Below are 16,413 nucleotides of genomic sequence, written 5' to 3'. Positions count from 1 at the left end.
CACGTGTTTACTTTTGGACACGTGTCACCATCAAACTGGGTCCAATGCACTAGACCTAAACCAAGTATGATGCAGAGAAGGTATTAATGTGTGAGTTCTAGACGTTTGACAATCATGATATGCCCATTATTTTTCACTACCATGATTCTTTCTCAAAATAATTATAACTTTATAATAAAAAAATAATGTAATACAAACATTTAGGGCAAATACACCATTTATTTATTGTCTTCTAAAAAAAAAGACACAGTTTATTTATTTTTTTGTATATACTTACCCCAAAAAAAAATCTCATTCCATTACTGTATTGATATCCATATGCTAATATAGTATTTAAGATAGGGTTCAGTTCCAGTCTTACAATAAAAACCATATGCCATTTTTATCAACTTCAAGAGAGAAAGAGATAATAAAGCTCTTAGTAAAGGTTTTTTTTTATTTTTTTTATTTTTAAACTTTCAACATGAACATAGAATCAAAAATTATGGTTTTACATCACTTTATTATAATAATTATTATTAATTTTTTGAGATATGTTTTCTAATTACCATTTAGCATTTGGCCTAATTCGGTCAATTTCTCTGATTCAATTCACTTTAGTCCAATTTGTTCCTGTTTGGTCAACTTTGGTCAATTTCGTTCCATTCGGGTCCATTCATTCCATTCCGGTTCAATTTAGTTTATTCGGTCCACTTTGGTCCACTTCAGTGTACTTACTTAAGAAAGGGAAAATACAGATTTATGTTAAGATATGGTAAAGTCTCTAATGGTTGAATAAGAGATCTAGAGTTCAATCTCTTACCTACTCTAAAAACTAATTGGTGTCTTAGTCTAATGATAAAAAGTTATCATCAGGAGCAGACGCAATTAGTTGAAACTCTCTCTCAAAAAATAGTTATTTGAGTAATATCAATGATAAGTTATAAAAATTAGAAGAATATGGACCAGTTCAAGAAAGAATAATATCACACAATAACACCAAAATGATAAAATTATATATTTGTAAAAATAGAGAGAGAGAAATCACTTTTAGAAAATCACTTTTCATATCCAAAAATAAATGTTTTCTACCTCTTGTATCCTTTGGGCAGTGAGACTGTTATGTTGGTTGAACTTCATCGTGTAAAGATTGAACTCAATAGGCTATTATTTTACTATATGTATGATTCTCCAATTTCTGCTCTAATAAGGCGTGCATAATGCACATCTTGATTTTTGGAGGGAGAATAATGTTTAAATATAAAGAAAAAGAAAATGAAAAGTTTCCCTTTAATTTGCTAGCTACCATGGATTATGAGCTTGGTCAGGCCCTACCTATTGTCTATTGATGGTCGATCCAATCTTTGCCAAAATTATAATAATTTCTTATTTAATGTGATGATCCGTAAGTTATAACGACCCATGTGTATGTACATTTTTTTAAAGTTATCAAAATTACTTCTTTTTAAAAATAAATAATAAAAAAAGTTATCAAAATTACTACTTAGCCATGTCCACAGTATCAATGCTTGCCTATTCGAAAACAGGAAATGGGATTTGCTATTTCCTAGAGGCCACCAAGAAAGAACCTTATAATCCATTCAAGATTAAAAAAAACACCGACCACTCTTTCTCTATCTCTCGTCTCTCTCAAACTACTGGTTTACTTCTTCTATGGCTTCCTTAATTCAGTTTCTTCTACTTTGTTGCTCTTTTATATATTTATTTATTTATTTATTTATTTATTTTTACGTTACACACATATATCAAGCTCAGAGATTTCACATACCAAATGCTCTAACTCCTCACTCTCACCAAAGATGTTACAAGTTACATCCCCTCCAACACGTGTCCAAAATTCATCATGGCACTCCACTTGTTCTAGTCAATCTTGTAATATCATTGTGTATTTTAAAACTCTATTTTGAGTTAATACATTTTAGTGTTGTATTTTTGGGTTACTCATCACAATTTCACAAGTAGTTTTTCTTCCTCTTATATTTTTGGTTTGATTTTTTTTTTTTTTGAGAGTTAATACATATATAGTTGTAGGGGTAAAGTCTCTAGACCAAACAATGGGCCTTGGGCCCTCTATGGAGTTCAACCCAGTCCGAGGAGAAAGTGTGGGTGCCAGAAAGAGACCCCGGCCCAGTTCCTATGGGCCTAAGCTTACTTTAAAGACAATCCGAGGAGGGATGTCTCCTCGGACGTGCCAGATATGGCTCGGACATGCATCCTACCAACAATAAAGAATCACTCCACAGTTGTCATATTAAATATAGGGCAGCTACTTTTCTGGCCGCATTAATGTGGAGAAGACAGGCGAGCAGTGTTACCTTGGCCACAACAACTCACAGAAAGACTAGAAAAGGTCCGATGGGACGGGCACTCAAGTGAAGGCCTAGATGATCAACAAGTGTAAGGTCCTGATGATTGGAAGGGGGCTATATAAGAGAATGGAGTCCCGTGAAGATGAGGACGAGAAAAAGGAGAAGAAAGAATGGAGAAAAGAAAGAGAGAGACCACAGCCTTTGATCAAGAGCAGAAGTGCACCCACACATCTACTCGGACTGGATATTCAGTGGATATGAATGAGATATTCTGACGTTCAATCGTTGCATGGCCCAAAGTTAACTAACACTCACTACGTTAGGGCTTAGTTCTATAACTCACTCTCTACAAATTCATTGTCTAGGGCACCTTGGGCCAGAATCACCCGCCTGTTGGGCCTGGGCCCCAAAGAGCAACCCTACAATTGGCGCCATCTGTGGGAAGAATTTATGCCTTAACAAGTGAAACTGTTAGAAATGGAAGGATCAGGTCCACGCCAAACTGGACACACAGACTCCCAATGGCAAGACAATTTTTTGAACCTCGAACGGGAGAAAGATCAAGACAAGCAGCGAGAGGGTAGTGTAAACACTTCCTACACGAGCAGAAGTTGCTCGAAAGTAAGCGAAACGATCACAGGGCTCTACAGCAAGAAATTTATGACTTGAAGGAAAAGTTACGCCGAGCGTAACGAAAACGTTCTACACCCGGCTTGGACACTAGCGACAAGGAAGACAATGAGTACAGGCGGAGATCAAGAACCCCTCCAAGTGAAACCTTTTCCTATGAGGAAGAACAACCTCGCAAACGTGGTCACAAAAGCCCATCCTACCAAGGCCTGGCAAATGAGGCCATGAGTAAGGCCCTGGACCGCATCTTCTAGTCGCCCTTCATGCGTAGGATAGAGGGGGCTGAGCTTCCTCGACAGTTCCACCAACCAACCTTTGCCATATACAATGGTCGAACGGACCCAATGGAGCACGTAAGCCAATTTAACCAGAGGATGGCCGTCCATTCCAGGGACGAGGCATTGATTTGCAAAGTATTTCCGTCTAGCTTGGGACCTATGGCGATGAGGTGGTTTGATGGCCTCAAGCCGAACTCCATAAATTCCTTTAAGCAGTTGACATAGGCCTTTGGTTCCCGCTTCATCACCAGCAGTAGAGTCCCTCGGGTCCTAAATTCCCTCCTATCGTTGTCCATGCGAGAAGGAGAGACGCTAAAGGCCTATTCAGACCAGTATTGGGAAATGTATAATGAGATAGAGGGAAATTACGATGACGTCGCCATTAGCACATTCAAGAGGGGCCTGCCGACAGACCACAGTTTAAGAAAGTCCTTGACCGGGAAGTCGGTCATTAGTGTGTGCCAACTCATGGACAGAATTGACAAGTACAAAAGAGTCGAAGAAGACCAACAGACGGGGAAGGGCAAAGCAAAGGTTGTTCCTCAAGAGAGAAGGGACTTCAGGTCGAACCATTTCAATAGCAGTAATAGGCCGAGAAGGGAATACTCGGAGTAGTTTGGATCCACTGGGGCACAGGCAGTCCATGCTGTGTTCCGAGAACTATTACATAAGATCCTAGAGAAGGTGATGAATGAACCGCTCTTCCAATGGCCAAGCAGGATGGCAGGTGACCCCTTGAAACGTAACCAGAATTTGTATTGTGCATATCACCAGGAGCTGGGCCACAACACCGATGACTGCAGAAATCTGAAAAACCACTTGGACCGGCTTGTCCGAGAGGGGAAGTTGAGACATCTATTACATCACCCTGTTGGATGGCAGGAACAATCGAACGTTGAAACCAGGCAAAGCACCTTAAGGCCACCCCTTGGCACAATAAACGTCATCCTCGCCGTACCGAGAAGGACCGGCTCCAATCCTTTCAGAGTAATGTCGGTGGGCAGGCTCCCGGCTGAAGTTGACGACCAGGAATCCAAGAGGGCTAGAGGAATGGCCACACCTTTAATCGGATTCTCGGATGAGGACAAACCGGGAACCCTTCAACCCCACGACGATGCCCTGGTCGTCACACTTAGAATTGGAGGATACGATGTGAATAGGGTGCTAGTTGACCATGGCAGCACCATGGAAGTAATGTATCCCGACTTGTATAAGGGATTGAAGCTGAAGTCAGAGGACCTGACGTCATACGACTCCCCTTTGGTCAGTTTTGAAAGGAAAACTGTCACCCTGAAAGGCATGATTAGGCTGTCTATACAAACAGACTCGGACATGATGGAGGTGGACTTCATTGTGGTAGATGCACAGTCCCCCTACACTGCTATCGTGGCACGACCGTGGCTCCATGCCCTGGGGGCTGTGTCATCAACCATACACCAAATGGTGAAGTATCCGTCAGAAGGTTGAGTGAAAGAAATAGTAGGGAACCAGGCCATGGCCCAAGAATGCATAGTGTCAGCAATCTCACGACGAACGAATACTGAGCCCTCCACCTCAGCCGAGAACGGCTTATAGCAATTAATGACCCCGGCCCCAGCTTCGGATGGTGGCAGACCTACCATGGAAGCGAGTAGCGAAGATTTGGAAAGAGTTCTTGTCGGATCAAACCCAGAGAGGTTTTTCTAGGTCGGCTCAGAATTACTGCCCTAAGAGAAGGAGACGCTAATTGATTTTCTTAGGCAGAATGTGGACGTGTTTTCTCAGACGCTAATTGACGAGTAAAACATGTCAATATTGAACCTGAATTAGAGTAACAACTTATCACATAAGATTTATTGGAAAATTATTGTAAAAATATTATGGATGTAATATTACTCTTATATTTATTGAACTCAAATTCTTATGAGTCTCAAGTAAAAGGGTTTAAAATTTGTATTCGGATGGTCAAAATAGGTTAATGTAAATAATATATTTTTTAAAAGTATATATATACAATTTTTTCAAGTCAAAATAGTCACAAAACATATTAATTTAAAATAATTATTTATATATATATTTTTTCCATGTATAAATTTTTTTTTTGACAAGTGAGCGGGGTCCACCCTCATACAAGTAGAGCCGCCAGTGCATTTCCCAGATATCAATAATTCAAAGTCTGCTCATTTTTGCCTATGGGATAAACATACATGACTTTTAGATTGCTGAGTCAGAGAACACTATGACCACAAGATCCGAAAATAGAATGGACCTCATTGCTTCAATGTTTGGTAAGATTTTTCTGGTTCACATTCTTCTTATAACAAAACCAGCGGAATATTATTTTGATAGGGATATATTTGGTTTTCTCAAAAAAGAAAAAAGGAAAAAGAAAAAGCATAAATGTATTTTGCTGGATGTGTGAAGTTGCATATAAATTATCACCAACGAATCGACTGTGATTTTGTCGTTGCCAATAAACTCAATAAGGATAAACAAGGACACAAATAACTAGCTATTAGACTAGCACTCCTTTTGCTGGCTATATCATTCTGTTCATTCAGGCAAGGTTGAAATACAGGACACACATAAAATCAGTCGAGTAAATATGATTTGTATAGGTGAACATATATATGATTTGTATGATTTGTGTGTGTGTCTTTCTCTCTCTCTATATATATTTATATATATATGAGATGAGTTCAAGTTATACCTAGTTTAACTTGACAAGAGTTACACCATTTGTAGACCGTAGATTTGTAATGGATCTAATGATTAAAAAAACAGCATTAAATTTTAATTGACTTACACCTCATTCACTTAATTAATATCAATTTTGTTTCTCTCTCCTTATTTATTATTTAAAACATTTTACATATATTCATTTAATTAATAGCTATGGAGGTGGAATCTTATGAAAATGGAGGTGGAAGAGCAACAGAGGAGAGAGAAATGTGTAGTGGATGAGAAAGAGAGAGTAGAGAGAAGAATATACATATTTTTGGGATTAGAGATAGGTATAGAATGCTATAAATAAGAATAATAAATAAGATCTTTATCAGAATATTAGCATTAATAAGTGCATTTTTTTTACCGTTGGATCTATTTAAATTCAATGATTTAGAAAATGTATAACTTGAACTCATCTCATAAAGATATATATATATATATATATATGATGAGAAATGTTAACGAACACCAGAAGGTGTCCATTAAGGAAGAATTATTGTGGGGTCCACTTAATAAAAAATCGGTATAAATTGATGAAATGACTAAGAGTGCATTTGGGAAGCGCCCACGTTTGTGTTTGGGTAGTTCTTTTTTCTTTTTTTAAATTTTTAAGTCCAGCGCTTGGTGCAATGTTCATGGGACATGAACAGTACAATCAGGCATATGAATTGTAAATTAATTAATGAACAGTAACGGAAAAAACATTTTTTATTGTTTTCAGCAAAATAAGCGGTATCCAAACGCACACAAAAAATAGTACTGAAATGATAAGTGAAATTTAAAAATTGACTTTATTGGCTCTACACTCTATAAAATTGGTAAAAAAAATTTTACAAAAACCAGTGTATGATTATTAAAAAAAAAAGTACACTTCTATATATAACATAGAAAGAATATCAAATTATATAATGTGGTCTAAGTTGATGCTGTAGTTTTTTTAAACTAGGATAAGGAATAAAAAGAGAATAATCCCTATATCCTTTGTCACACTACTCCTTATATAATTATGTTTTGAATATTTTTAAGGAAAATTTTTTCAGTTTTGAATATCACAAACTTAAAAAAGACCAAATATAAAATTAAAATAATTTAAATTTGAAATTGTCATATGGCATTCAGCATTCTACATAAAAAGGAACCATGTTGGAGGCTAAGATGGCAGACCAGTCAATAATGTACAAATTGAAACTAGCCTAGCATGCTCCATTACCCTGAATCTTTTGGATTTCTTCTCAAAAAATGAGTCTTTTCACTTTTGAATTTCTAATAACATGTTGAACAGGTGATTAACATTTACATTTGAGCTTCTTATCTTTTTTAAATTCATTGGCATAGAAATTCAAGCAAAAAAAAAAAAAACCATTCTTGTCATAGAAATCACTGGCATCTTTCGTCAAAGAATATTGATTGGTAAAAGTGGATTTTTCAAAATATAGAGTCCATTTGGTTAAGCATTTTGGGAGATTAAAATATTGTTTTTAAAATCTAAAATTCTGTTTTACAACCACAATTCCTCATAATTTTTTTAACTAATAATCATTTTAAACTCAAAACATAGTTCTTTAAAGACTTATACAAACGCAATCATAGTTTGGTATTATTTTTTTGGGATTTAACAGTACCCATGTGTGTGTAGAGAGTTTATTTATTGTTTGAGTGAAAACTTTGTGTATTGGAATTTCGGGTTTATAAGAGATTGTCGAGTTTTAAGTTGGTATTAAGAGTTTGTTTTGGATGTATCAGGATTTGGGTAGATTAGTTTGTGTTTGTTATGGGGTTTAAGTTAGTATTTTGAGAATTTCTGAGTTCGATTTGTATAATCTGAATGAGTGTGTTGTAATAATCCATAACACTAATGGTAAATTTTGATTATTGTGGTATGTTAAAGGTAAATACTATGATAAAATCATATTAAATATTAATATGTGCAATATTTTTTTTTATGATTGTTTTCAGTCTCAAATTTCAACAAGAAGGTGCTAGAGGATTTCGCTGCTGCAAAACTATTAGCAGCACGTGGGCAAAATTTTATCTGACATGTTTTCTCCTTTTAGCAAATCCTTGGTCTGTGTTGATTTATGTAATGTACTAAATACTAATGTCCTCCAAGTAGATATTAAAAATTTTCAAATTTGGAGGCTTTGATTATAAGGATGGAAAGAGAAGCTAATGACTTAGAGTCTTGGACACAAACAACTACTATTATATTTTTTCTAGAATAGTTGTTTATAGGATAAACATATATGACTTTTTACAGCTGAGGTTGATACATTTATCAACATACTGAAAATTTGAGGTACTTCGTGATTTCAGACTTGTCTATGACTTTCTCTTGTTAGATTAAATGAACATCATCTTATATGACCTGAATAAATTCATCATCTTCTATAAGCTATCTTATTTGCATAGCTAATTAACCCTTTCAACAAGAAAAAGTTTGCAAAATCGAATTTCTTATGATTTCATTCCTTTTTGGTCAACGTTTTGATTTAATGTAGTCCTGTTCAGCCAATAAGATATATATATAAAAGAGAGAATAAAAGATAAGGGTAAAATTTTAATTTTTCCTATATTTTTACTTTCAAATTAATTGATTTTAAAAAGTTTAAGTTATAATCATGAACTTTTATTAATAATCAGCTCAAAATTTAAGAGGCACTAAATAAAATTTAAATGATAGTTTAATAATAATTAATTAGCTCAAAAAAAAAAACCCTTATTTATAATAAAGAAATGTCGGTAGCTTAAAACACCCATATCTATCACGTGTAAGTGTACGGTGTAACATGTTTACGTACAGTATCTATCACGTGTATAGTATCGTTTATTGAGTCTTCAACATTAAATTGTCATTAAAAAGAAGCAGCAAAAGAAAAGTAAATTGTAATCAACGTCAATTGAAGAGCTTACAGTTCAATAATATTGGCATGAGCACATGACTATCAATAATTGTACAGTTCAATAATACTCCTTCAATTTCCCACAAATGGGGTAGGCCCCACACATGGGTCCCAATATGGGTGCTCCCTTTATGACCAGAGTAGAGCTCCAGGATTATCTAAGTATTGCCCGACAAATGGGGAGGCATCAATTTAAAGTGGAAAAAATGCATACTATCTTTTGAGAAACTTTAAAATTATGCTTTTATATCATCCAGTAGATTAGTGAATGAAACCTAGAAAAGACATGTCATCATTAGCTAAAAATCAGATCTGAGATTTTAGGATCTTTAAAGCTCGATAGATCTTGAAGTATTGAGGTTCATTAAATCTCTGATCAAGTTGTTTTCTCTTCTATAAGTGTGTAGCGAAAAACTTTGAATCCAACAACAAGTTTCAAGTTATTGGGAGTTGGTTATAGATTGAAGATTTGTGTAATTGAAGTCTCTATAAGATCAAGTCATTTGAGATTAGTGTAAGGGTTTTACTATAGATAGATACTTTGAGATAGACTAGAGGGTAAGATTTCTTGTACTTGTAACTGTTTGTTCTTGATTAGTAAATTTTTGAGAGGGATGACTTGAAATTCACTTTGTGGGATTTTTGTGTTGTGAAGGTTTTCCCTAGGCAACAAATCATTTTGTCAAATCTAATTTCCATTACACTATAGATTAGAATTATAATTTATTGGTGCCTCCACGAAATTTCATATAATTTGAACTAATTAATCAACTTGAATAATTGAATTAATTAACTGGGATCAATTTATAACCCTACATATATATAAATTAACTAATGAAGTCAGTATATATAAGAAAATATATCAAGCAATGCGTCATTTTATCCGAGTCTAGATGTTCAATCAAAAATTTCAAATTACGAAATTTCCATTGATATGCTAAACTATACGTATAAAGATTCTTCTTGTAAAGGTATTATTTACCGTGTTGAAAGACCTTTGCTTTACTTGATTGATTTGCATCGTAGTCAGAGGTCCTTTAATAGGACAAGATAAGGAAAAGACTGGGTCCAGTATCCTGTGGTCTGGACCCATTGAGATGTGATGCAGACATGATGTGAATTTAGAAGTGATCTAACACTATCCTACTCTGACATTTTCTTGCGGAAAAATTCAAAGAATAATAGTGCATGATTATTGTCTTTGTCTTTTTTAAGATATAAATTCAAAAAAATACAAAGTTCATAAATTTGGAAATGTGGGGTATACAAGCAAAGCAAATCAACTCCAAAAACAAAGGAAGAAACAAAGCACAGGTCTATTTCACAAGGTGAGGCAGAAAAAAACATAGATCGTATAATCAAAGAGAACAGTTTTGTTTTGTTCTTCGTATGATCACATCAAACGTGAAAATTATGTTTGCTATACACATCAAACAGGAAATTATTAACATCGATCTAATGCATGCATCTTTTAACCAAAGCCTCACCCATATCCTCATGACCGAGCTTTTTTAGAGAGAGATAGAGAGAGAGAGGACATCTACTTAGAATAAGCACAATATGTAAACGAACTTCGGTTATACTTTAAATTTCAAAATGATAAGAGAAAATAATTATCTTATTTATAAAATCTGTGAATTTTAAAATTTTCATATTTTTAAAAATTATGTACAAAACTTAAGTTAATTGATAAAATAATAAAGAGAGATGTTATGTCCACAACATTTTTACAACAAATAATATGTGGTTAGTTGTTATTGATTCAAATTTGAACCTAACACTAAGATTACTTTTTTATCCTAATAATAGTAACTAGTAACAACTTGTCACTTATGATTTGTTATAAAAATATTATGAAAATGTTGTGAAAATATCATTTATCAATAATAAATAGTTAATTTTATATCTATACAAAATTAACCTTAGCAATATTTTTAAGATTCCCAAGGTGTGTTTGAAAATTATCGAGAGTACCAGTTTCTTTGAATTATTTCCAGCAAATACATAGGATGCACCCAATAAATAGTAACCGCTAAATTAATTATGTGACAAGAACTTTCTAAGAAAGAGGAGATTCATTACTGGTTTTTTTTTTTTTTTTTTTGAGGATCGAAATTCATAAAAGATTAATTAGTAAGATATTCATATAACATAAGACCAAAAACATCGAATAATGTTTGCAAAAATGACTGAAAAACTTTCAGTGTTACCTCTAAATTTATCGACTTAAAAAAGACTATGAAACACTTACAATTTACCCCTCTAAAGTTGTTAAAATGCGACAGTTCTTGTTATCGGTACTTACATGGTATATAAATTTAGGATCTAGGTCTTTTATATAAATGGATTTAAAAAAAAAAAAAAAAACAGTGGTATATTATTAATGCCCAATCTCCCTCAATCTCTAATGTATGTGGTCAAGAGTTTATAGTTTAGTTGCAATATTTATCTCTTTTTTATATAAGCAAAACTATGGTTTAAGTCCTCTTTCTCCAATTTGTAATAATTAAATTATTTTTAAGGAAACAAAAAAAACACTAATATATGTGGGCTAACGACCTTTTAAGTCAAATGACATTTCTTTGTATTTTAATATTCACATATCCAAATCCTACCTCCCAACTTAAAATCTACAAATAAATAAATAATGTATATGAGGTATTTATGTCTTTCAATTTTGGAGTCATCTATGTTATAATTTTGATAGGGATGAAACTATAAGTTTTGCAATTACGAATAAAGTATAGGTTTCAAAAAACTTGAGACATTTCATAAAAAAAAAAAAAAAAAAAAAAAAAAAACCCTAAGAGAAATTTTTATAATTTTCCAAATAAGGAAGCTAATTAATTCCAATTGAATAAGTCCAATGACACTTTAAAAAATATTGATATAAATCATTAAAAAATAATAATAAATGTTATGCTAGTGATTGGTATATGTAAAGATGATTGTTTACATCACCACAGCCACAACTTCCAATTTTAACAAATTATTGAATAATTATGTAAAATACAAGGTTTTCAGATCCGAACTGTTCAATGAACCGTAAAAGAAAAATGTTTAAGGTTTTTAAAGTCGGATCGAGATTGAACCGTGATGATGTCATAATTAATTTAAATATAAATAAATATATTAAATTAATAAAAATTAAAAAATTACCTAAAATAGTTCCAAATAGTTGACTATTCAATCCAATAAATTTTTTATTTTATTTTTATAGAACCTAATATAAAAGTTAATAGACATTTCCCATAAAGTTATTTGGGAAAAAAAAAAAAAAGTTAATAGACATTCCCATGAAATAATCAAATAGTTCCAAATTACCTAAAATAGTTCCGCCAATTTGGTTACTAGTTTGTCTCCCAATAACTTTTGTGGAGAGACCCAAGGCCCTGGTACTTTGCCCATTCCCCCATGAAATTTTAAAAATAAAATATAAACTAAAGCTAGAAGCCTAGAAGAGTGAGAAAGGAAAACATTGTTTTGTCCACCAGATTAAAATCGAAGCCCAAAGGTAAAGCCTGTGGTTGACAGTCAGGTTGAGTAAATGAAAAGGCAAAAACAAGAAATAACAAGAGAGAAGAGAAAATGAAGAATATTGAGACAGAGAAAGAACAAGAGAGAGCGATATTGAGAAAAAGAATGAGAAGAAACTATGATGTGATCTCAAGTCTCAGCGTCTAATAACATGTTTGAAGTTACAATAATGGAGATCTACTTCTGTAAGCTTGTAGAAAATGTTTTTTTTTTTTTTTTTTTAAAGTTCAGATTCAAAGGGAAGTAAGGAACCGTGAGAAACGGTCTGATCACAGTTCTCGGAACCGTAAGATCCAACCACGGTTCGCATGGATCCTTGTTTTTTTTGCACGAGCGAATCTTGATTGCAAAAATAAATAGTTCGAGGTTTTCCGGTCGGACTGTACAGTCCGGTCCGATCCGGTTTCAAAACCTTTGTAAAATATAGCAGCTTTTTTTTTTTTTACATGAAATAATAGTAAAGTAATTACTTGAATTCAAATGGATAAAAACTTTGTCGATGTGCAAAGTTTTGTCAAACTGGCCGTGTCTCAAAAGAGAAGGAAAAAAGGAAAAAAGAAAAGGAAAAAAAGACGAGCATAATTCCTTAGTGGTAGATAGGTCATGTACAACTCATTGTTCACGAGTCGATATATATCTCATGCCCTACACAATTTGTTTAAAGTTTAAACTATATATATCCATTCATGAAGGTTTTGACTGGATAAACATGAGTGTTTCTCCCAGCAAAGTTTTAGAAATTTCAGTGGGTACCCAATGCTAGCTTATCCATATTTTTAGTAAACAAGACTTACCCGTCGGACTTCTGAGTTTTGAGTCGTGAGTGATGGAAGAGATATATACGCATAGACTCAGATGCCAGTTTTGCCAATTTTTCTATGACACACGTGCTTTGATTAAGCTGGTTCATTGTAAGTCTTTGCAATGTTAATTTTATACAAATAGGTAGGAGGAAATAATAAACTAATTAAGTTATTCTTTGGTTTTTAGTTTGCACCCATCGTTTTAATTGGGTATTTATTTTAAGAATGAATTCAATCAAACTTCGATGATGCATTAATCAACTGGACTATTGGCAAATAAACTCGTTCATATAGATTGACTCCATAAACCCAACAAACATGTGTTGCAAGGAAAGATTGTCATATTGGCAACTTGTTCATTAAACTATTAAAATTAAACCAAGGATTGCTATCTTGTTCATTAAACTAAGAGAATTATGAAAAAAATATCTATCTTTATTAATGGCCAAAAATTATATATATCCCTCTCTTTGCAACAGAAAATCAGTTGTGGATTGAGTAGACAAGAAATCCCTTAAGAGTTTGGACCCTATCAGCTGAGCTTTGTGTGGATCTGGTGTGCTGACAAAGCCTATTATTTTATCTAATTTTTTAATCAAATTTTTTAATCGGTCATGGATGTTGAAAAATTTTAAATTAATAAAGAAAAAAGTCCCACCGACAGCAGAAGATGGATCAACGTGGGAGGAGTGAGAGGCTCTTTGGGTTTTAAGATGCCCTTTAATTTCTTCAAAATGTTTGTTGGATTTTTTTTGGGTGTATTTAGCATCATTTTTGTAACATTTTAGTTAGTTGTCAAGCTTGCAAAATTATTTAGCAAATTAGTATTTCAAATGTCTAAAACTCGAGTTCAAAGATGGAATTTGAGTTTTTGAGACTCGAGTTACAAAATGGCAATCTGGCATGGAAAAAAAATTCTACATGGAACTCGAGTTCCACCAGGGCCAGCTCAAGGCCTAGGCCTAAGGCCTCACTAAAAAAAAAAAATTTCCTTGGAAAAAAAGGCCCCACTTTTCATAGTTGAAGGCCTAAATTTTATAAAATTATATATATTTTTTAAAGGTTGTACATTTTTTTTTATTAGTGATGTACAAATTTTATTATTGGCGTACAAATTTTATTATTGGCTTACAAATTGCCATATTATTAATCACAAAAAATGTGATATAAACATTCATTAGTTAAATTGATGAAGTTCATCAATGAGAGACAATATCACATTATATTTTAACATTTTATAATGCTTTTAATTAGCGCATTTTTCTTTTTCATTTCTATTAAGACTCTCAAAATATAAGACCAATAGAACCTTAACTCAATTGAAACCCTAAAATATTTCAAAAAGATGTTGCAAATGTGTTAAATCATCAATTATAGATTAATTTCCCCTAATAGTTTGAGACTTTGATTTTTGTAAATTAATATCCTACAAAATCGTACACCAAATAATATCTATCTCTCTCTCTCTTAAAATCAAAATATAAAATTAAAAATTCGATTACAACTTTATTTAACTATGCATCGTCTTATATCCAAAATAAAGTATTTTTTTCAATCGCAATATATTTTTATTAATATTTATAATTCAACTATGATATTCAATTCACTATATGAAATTAACATTAGTCCAGTTGGTATTATTTATGTATTTAATGTATCAAATTAACCTTAATTTGATTAGTATTAAATAATTTTGTTTAATTAATATTTAAATATTAAAGGCCCCGCATAAATTTTTCGCCTTAGGTCTCAAATTATGTTGAGCCGCCCCTGAGTTCCACCATTCTCTACATACATCTGTTCCTCTTCTTCTTCTTCCTTCCAGATTTGGTCCTCTGTTCTTCTTCTTCTTTTTTACCCTTTTGGATTTGGTTCTTCTTCTACTTCCTTCCAGATATGGTCCTCTGTTCTTCTAAATTTGGTCCTCTATTCTTCTTTTTTTTCCTTCTTCAGATCTACTTCTATACAACTTGAGTTTAAAAGACTCGAATTCCACGTGGATAAATTATTTTACATCAGCACTAGAACTCCTTGAGTTGGTCACCAAACTCAAGTCTCAATGACTATAAAAAGGATTTTACTAATTAATTTTAATTTTTGAAAAAAATTTTCTCGAAAATTGAAAAAGTAATAACAGTTTTTTCAATTTTCAAGAAAATATTTTCAAAAATAAAATACTTAATGTGTGCACACATTAACCAGATCTCTATAAAAATTAATGCTAGTTAGAAAACTTTCCCCCCAATTGTAGGTATCTACGCTATATGGACCCCTAGTACAGTGCACACACCTTGCTATTCCTATATATTATTAGATCAAATCATTATGAGGTTGAAATAATAATAAGATATGATTTCAATCTGACAAGTGAGGTCCAGTACTGCGAGTGTATAAAGATCAATTCACATTATATTTCTGAAAAAAAAAAAAAAATTCACAGTATATTTAATATTTTATTCACCTATTAAATTCTGTACACGATTCTCTAAAAAAAAGAAATTCTGAACCATGCTTGTATAAAATGCTCTACAAATAAACCTCATTAAGACATCGTTAACAAAAAAAACCATTTTAATTTTTAATTGTATTATTATTTTTAGTTACATTGAAAGAATTTAATGTATTTTTTTTTTTTTTGTTAAATTACAACTTCCACCCATTTAGTTTGAATGAAATTTAAGTTGCCTACCTATGGTTTAAAATTTGACACTTTATCTACCTAAAATTTGACCTTTGACATTTTACTTACCTAAAATTTGACCAAAATTTAAGTTACTTACTTGTAGTTTGAAATTCCATAATACATGCAAATGTTCGATGAATAATTTTTGATCTTGTATTTTTTATGTTTTTTTTTAATATTTTTGGAGAGAAACATAAAAGTGGAGTAAAATTGAATATTTAGCTCTATTTTTAACAGATATAGGTTATAAAAATCTAATTAAACTAACTTTAGGTGAGTAAAATATCAAATTTCAAATTACATGTAAACAACTTAAAATTCAACTAAACTACATGTAGATAAATTATAATTTACCTCGTTTTTTTTCTTTTTGAGTTTTTTGAGAAGATAAACGGGAGGTTATTAATTGACAATGATTTTATTAAAAAAGCCATGTAATAATTTCAAGTGCAGATAAGATTTACCGTGTACCATCGCCTGTCCTTTTCCTGGTTTCTTTTTTCTTTTTTATTTTCTTTTTCCAGTTCCGTAATCAATCCGATAATATATTGCTACTCTATAAAAGGC

At 32.5% G+C, this 16,413-nt stretch overlaps 1 protein-coding gene across 1 annotated transcript; it reads left to right on the top strand.

Annotated features, from left to right (window-relative positions):
• The first annotated feature begins 3,937 nt into the window (after nucleotides 1-3,937).
• Nucleotides 3,938-4,684, top strand: LOC115994413. Its single transcript, XM_031118554.1, has one exon. The coding sequence runs from the start codon at nucleotides 3,938-3,940 to the stop codon at nucleotides 4,682-4,684; it is 747 nt and encodes a 248-aa protein (XP_030974414.1).
• The last annotated feature ends 11,729 nt before the right edge of the window (nucleotides 4,685-16,413 follow it).

The sequence above is a fragment of the Quercus lobata genome, chromosome 1, assembly GCF_001633185.2.
Source record: "Quercus lobata isolate SW786 chromosome 1, ValleyOak3.0 Primary Assembly, whole genome shotgun sequence".
NCBI lineage: Eukaryota > Viridiplantae > Streptophyta > Magnoliopsida > Fagales > Fagaceae > Quercus > Quercus lobata.
This window is presented reverse-complemented; position numbering and strand designations above follow the sequence as displayed.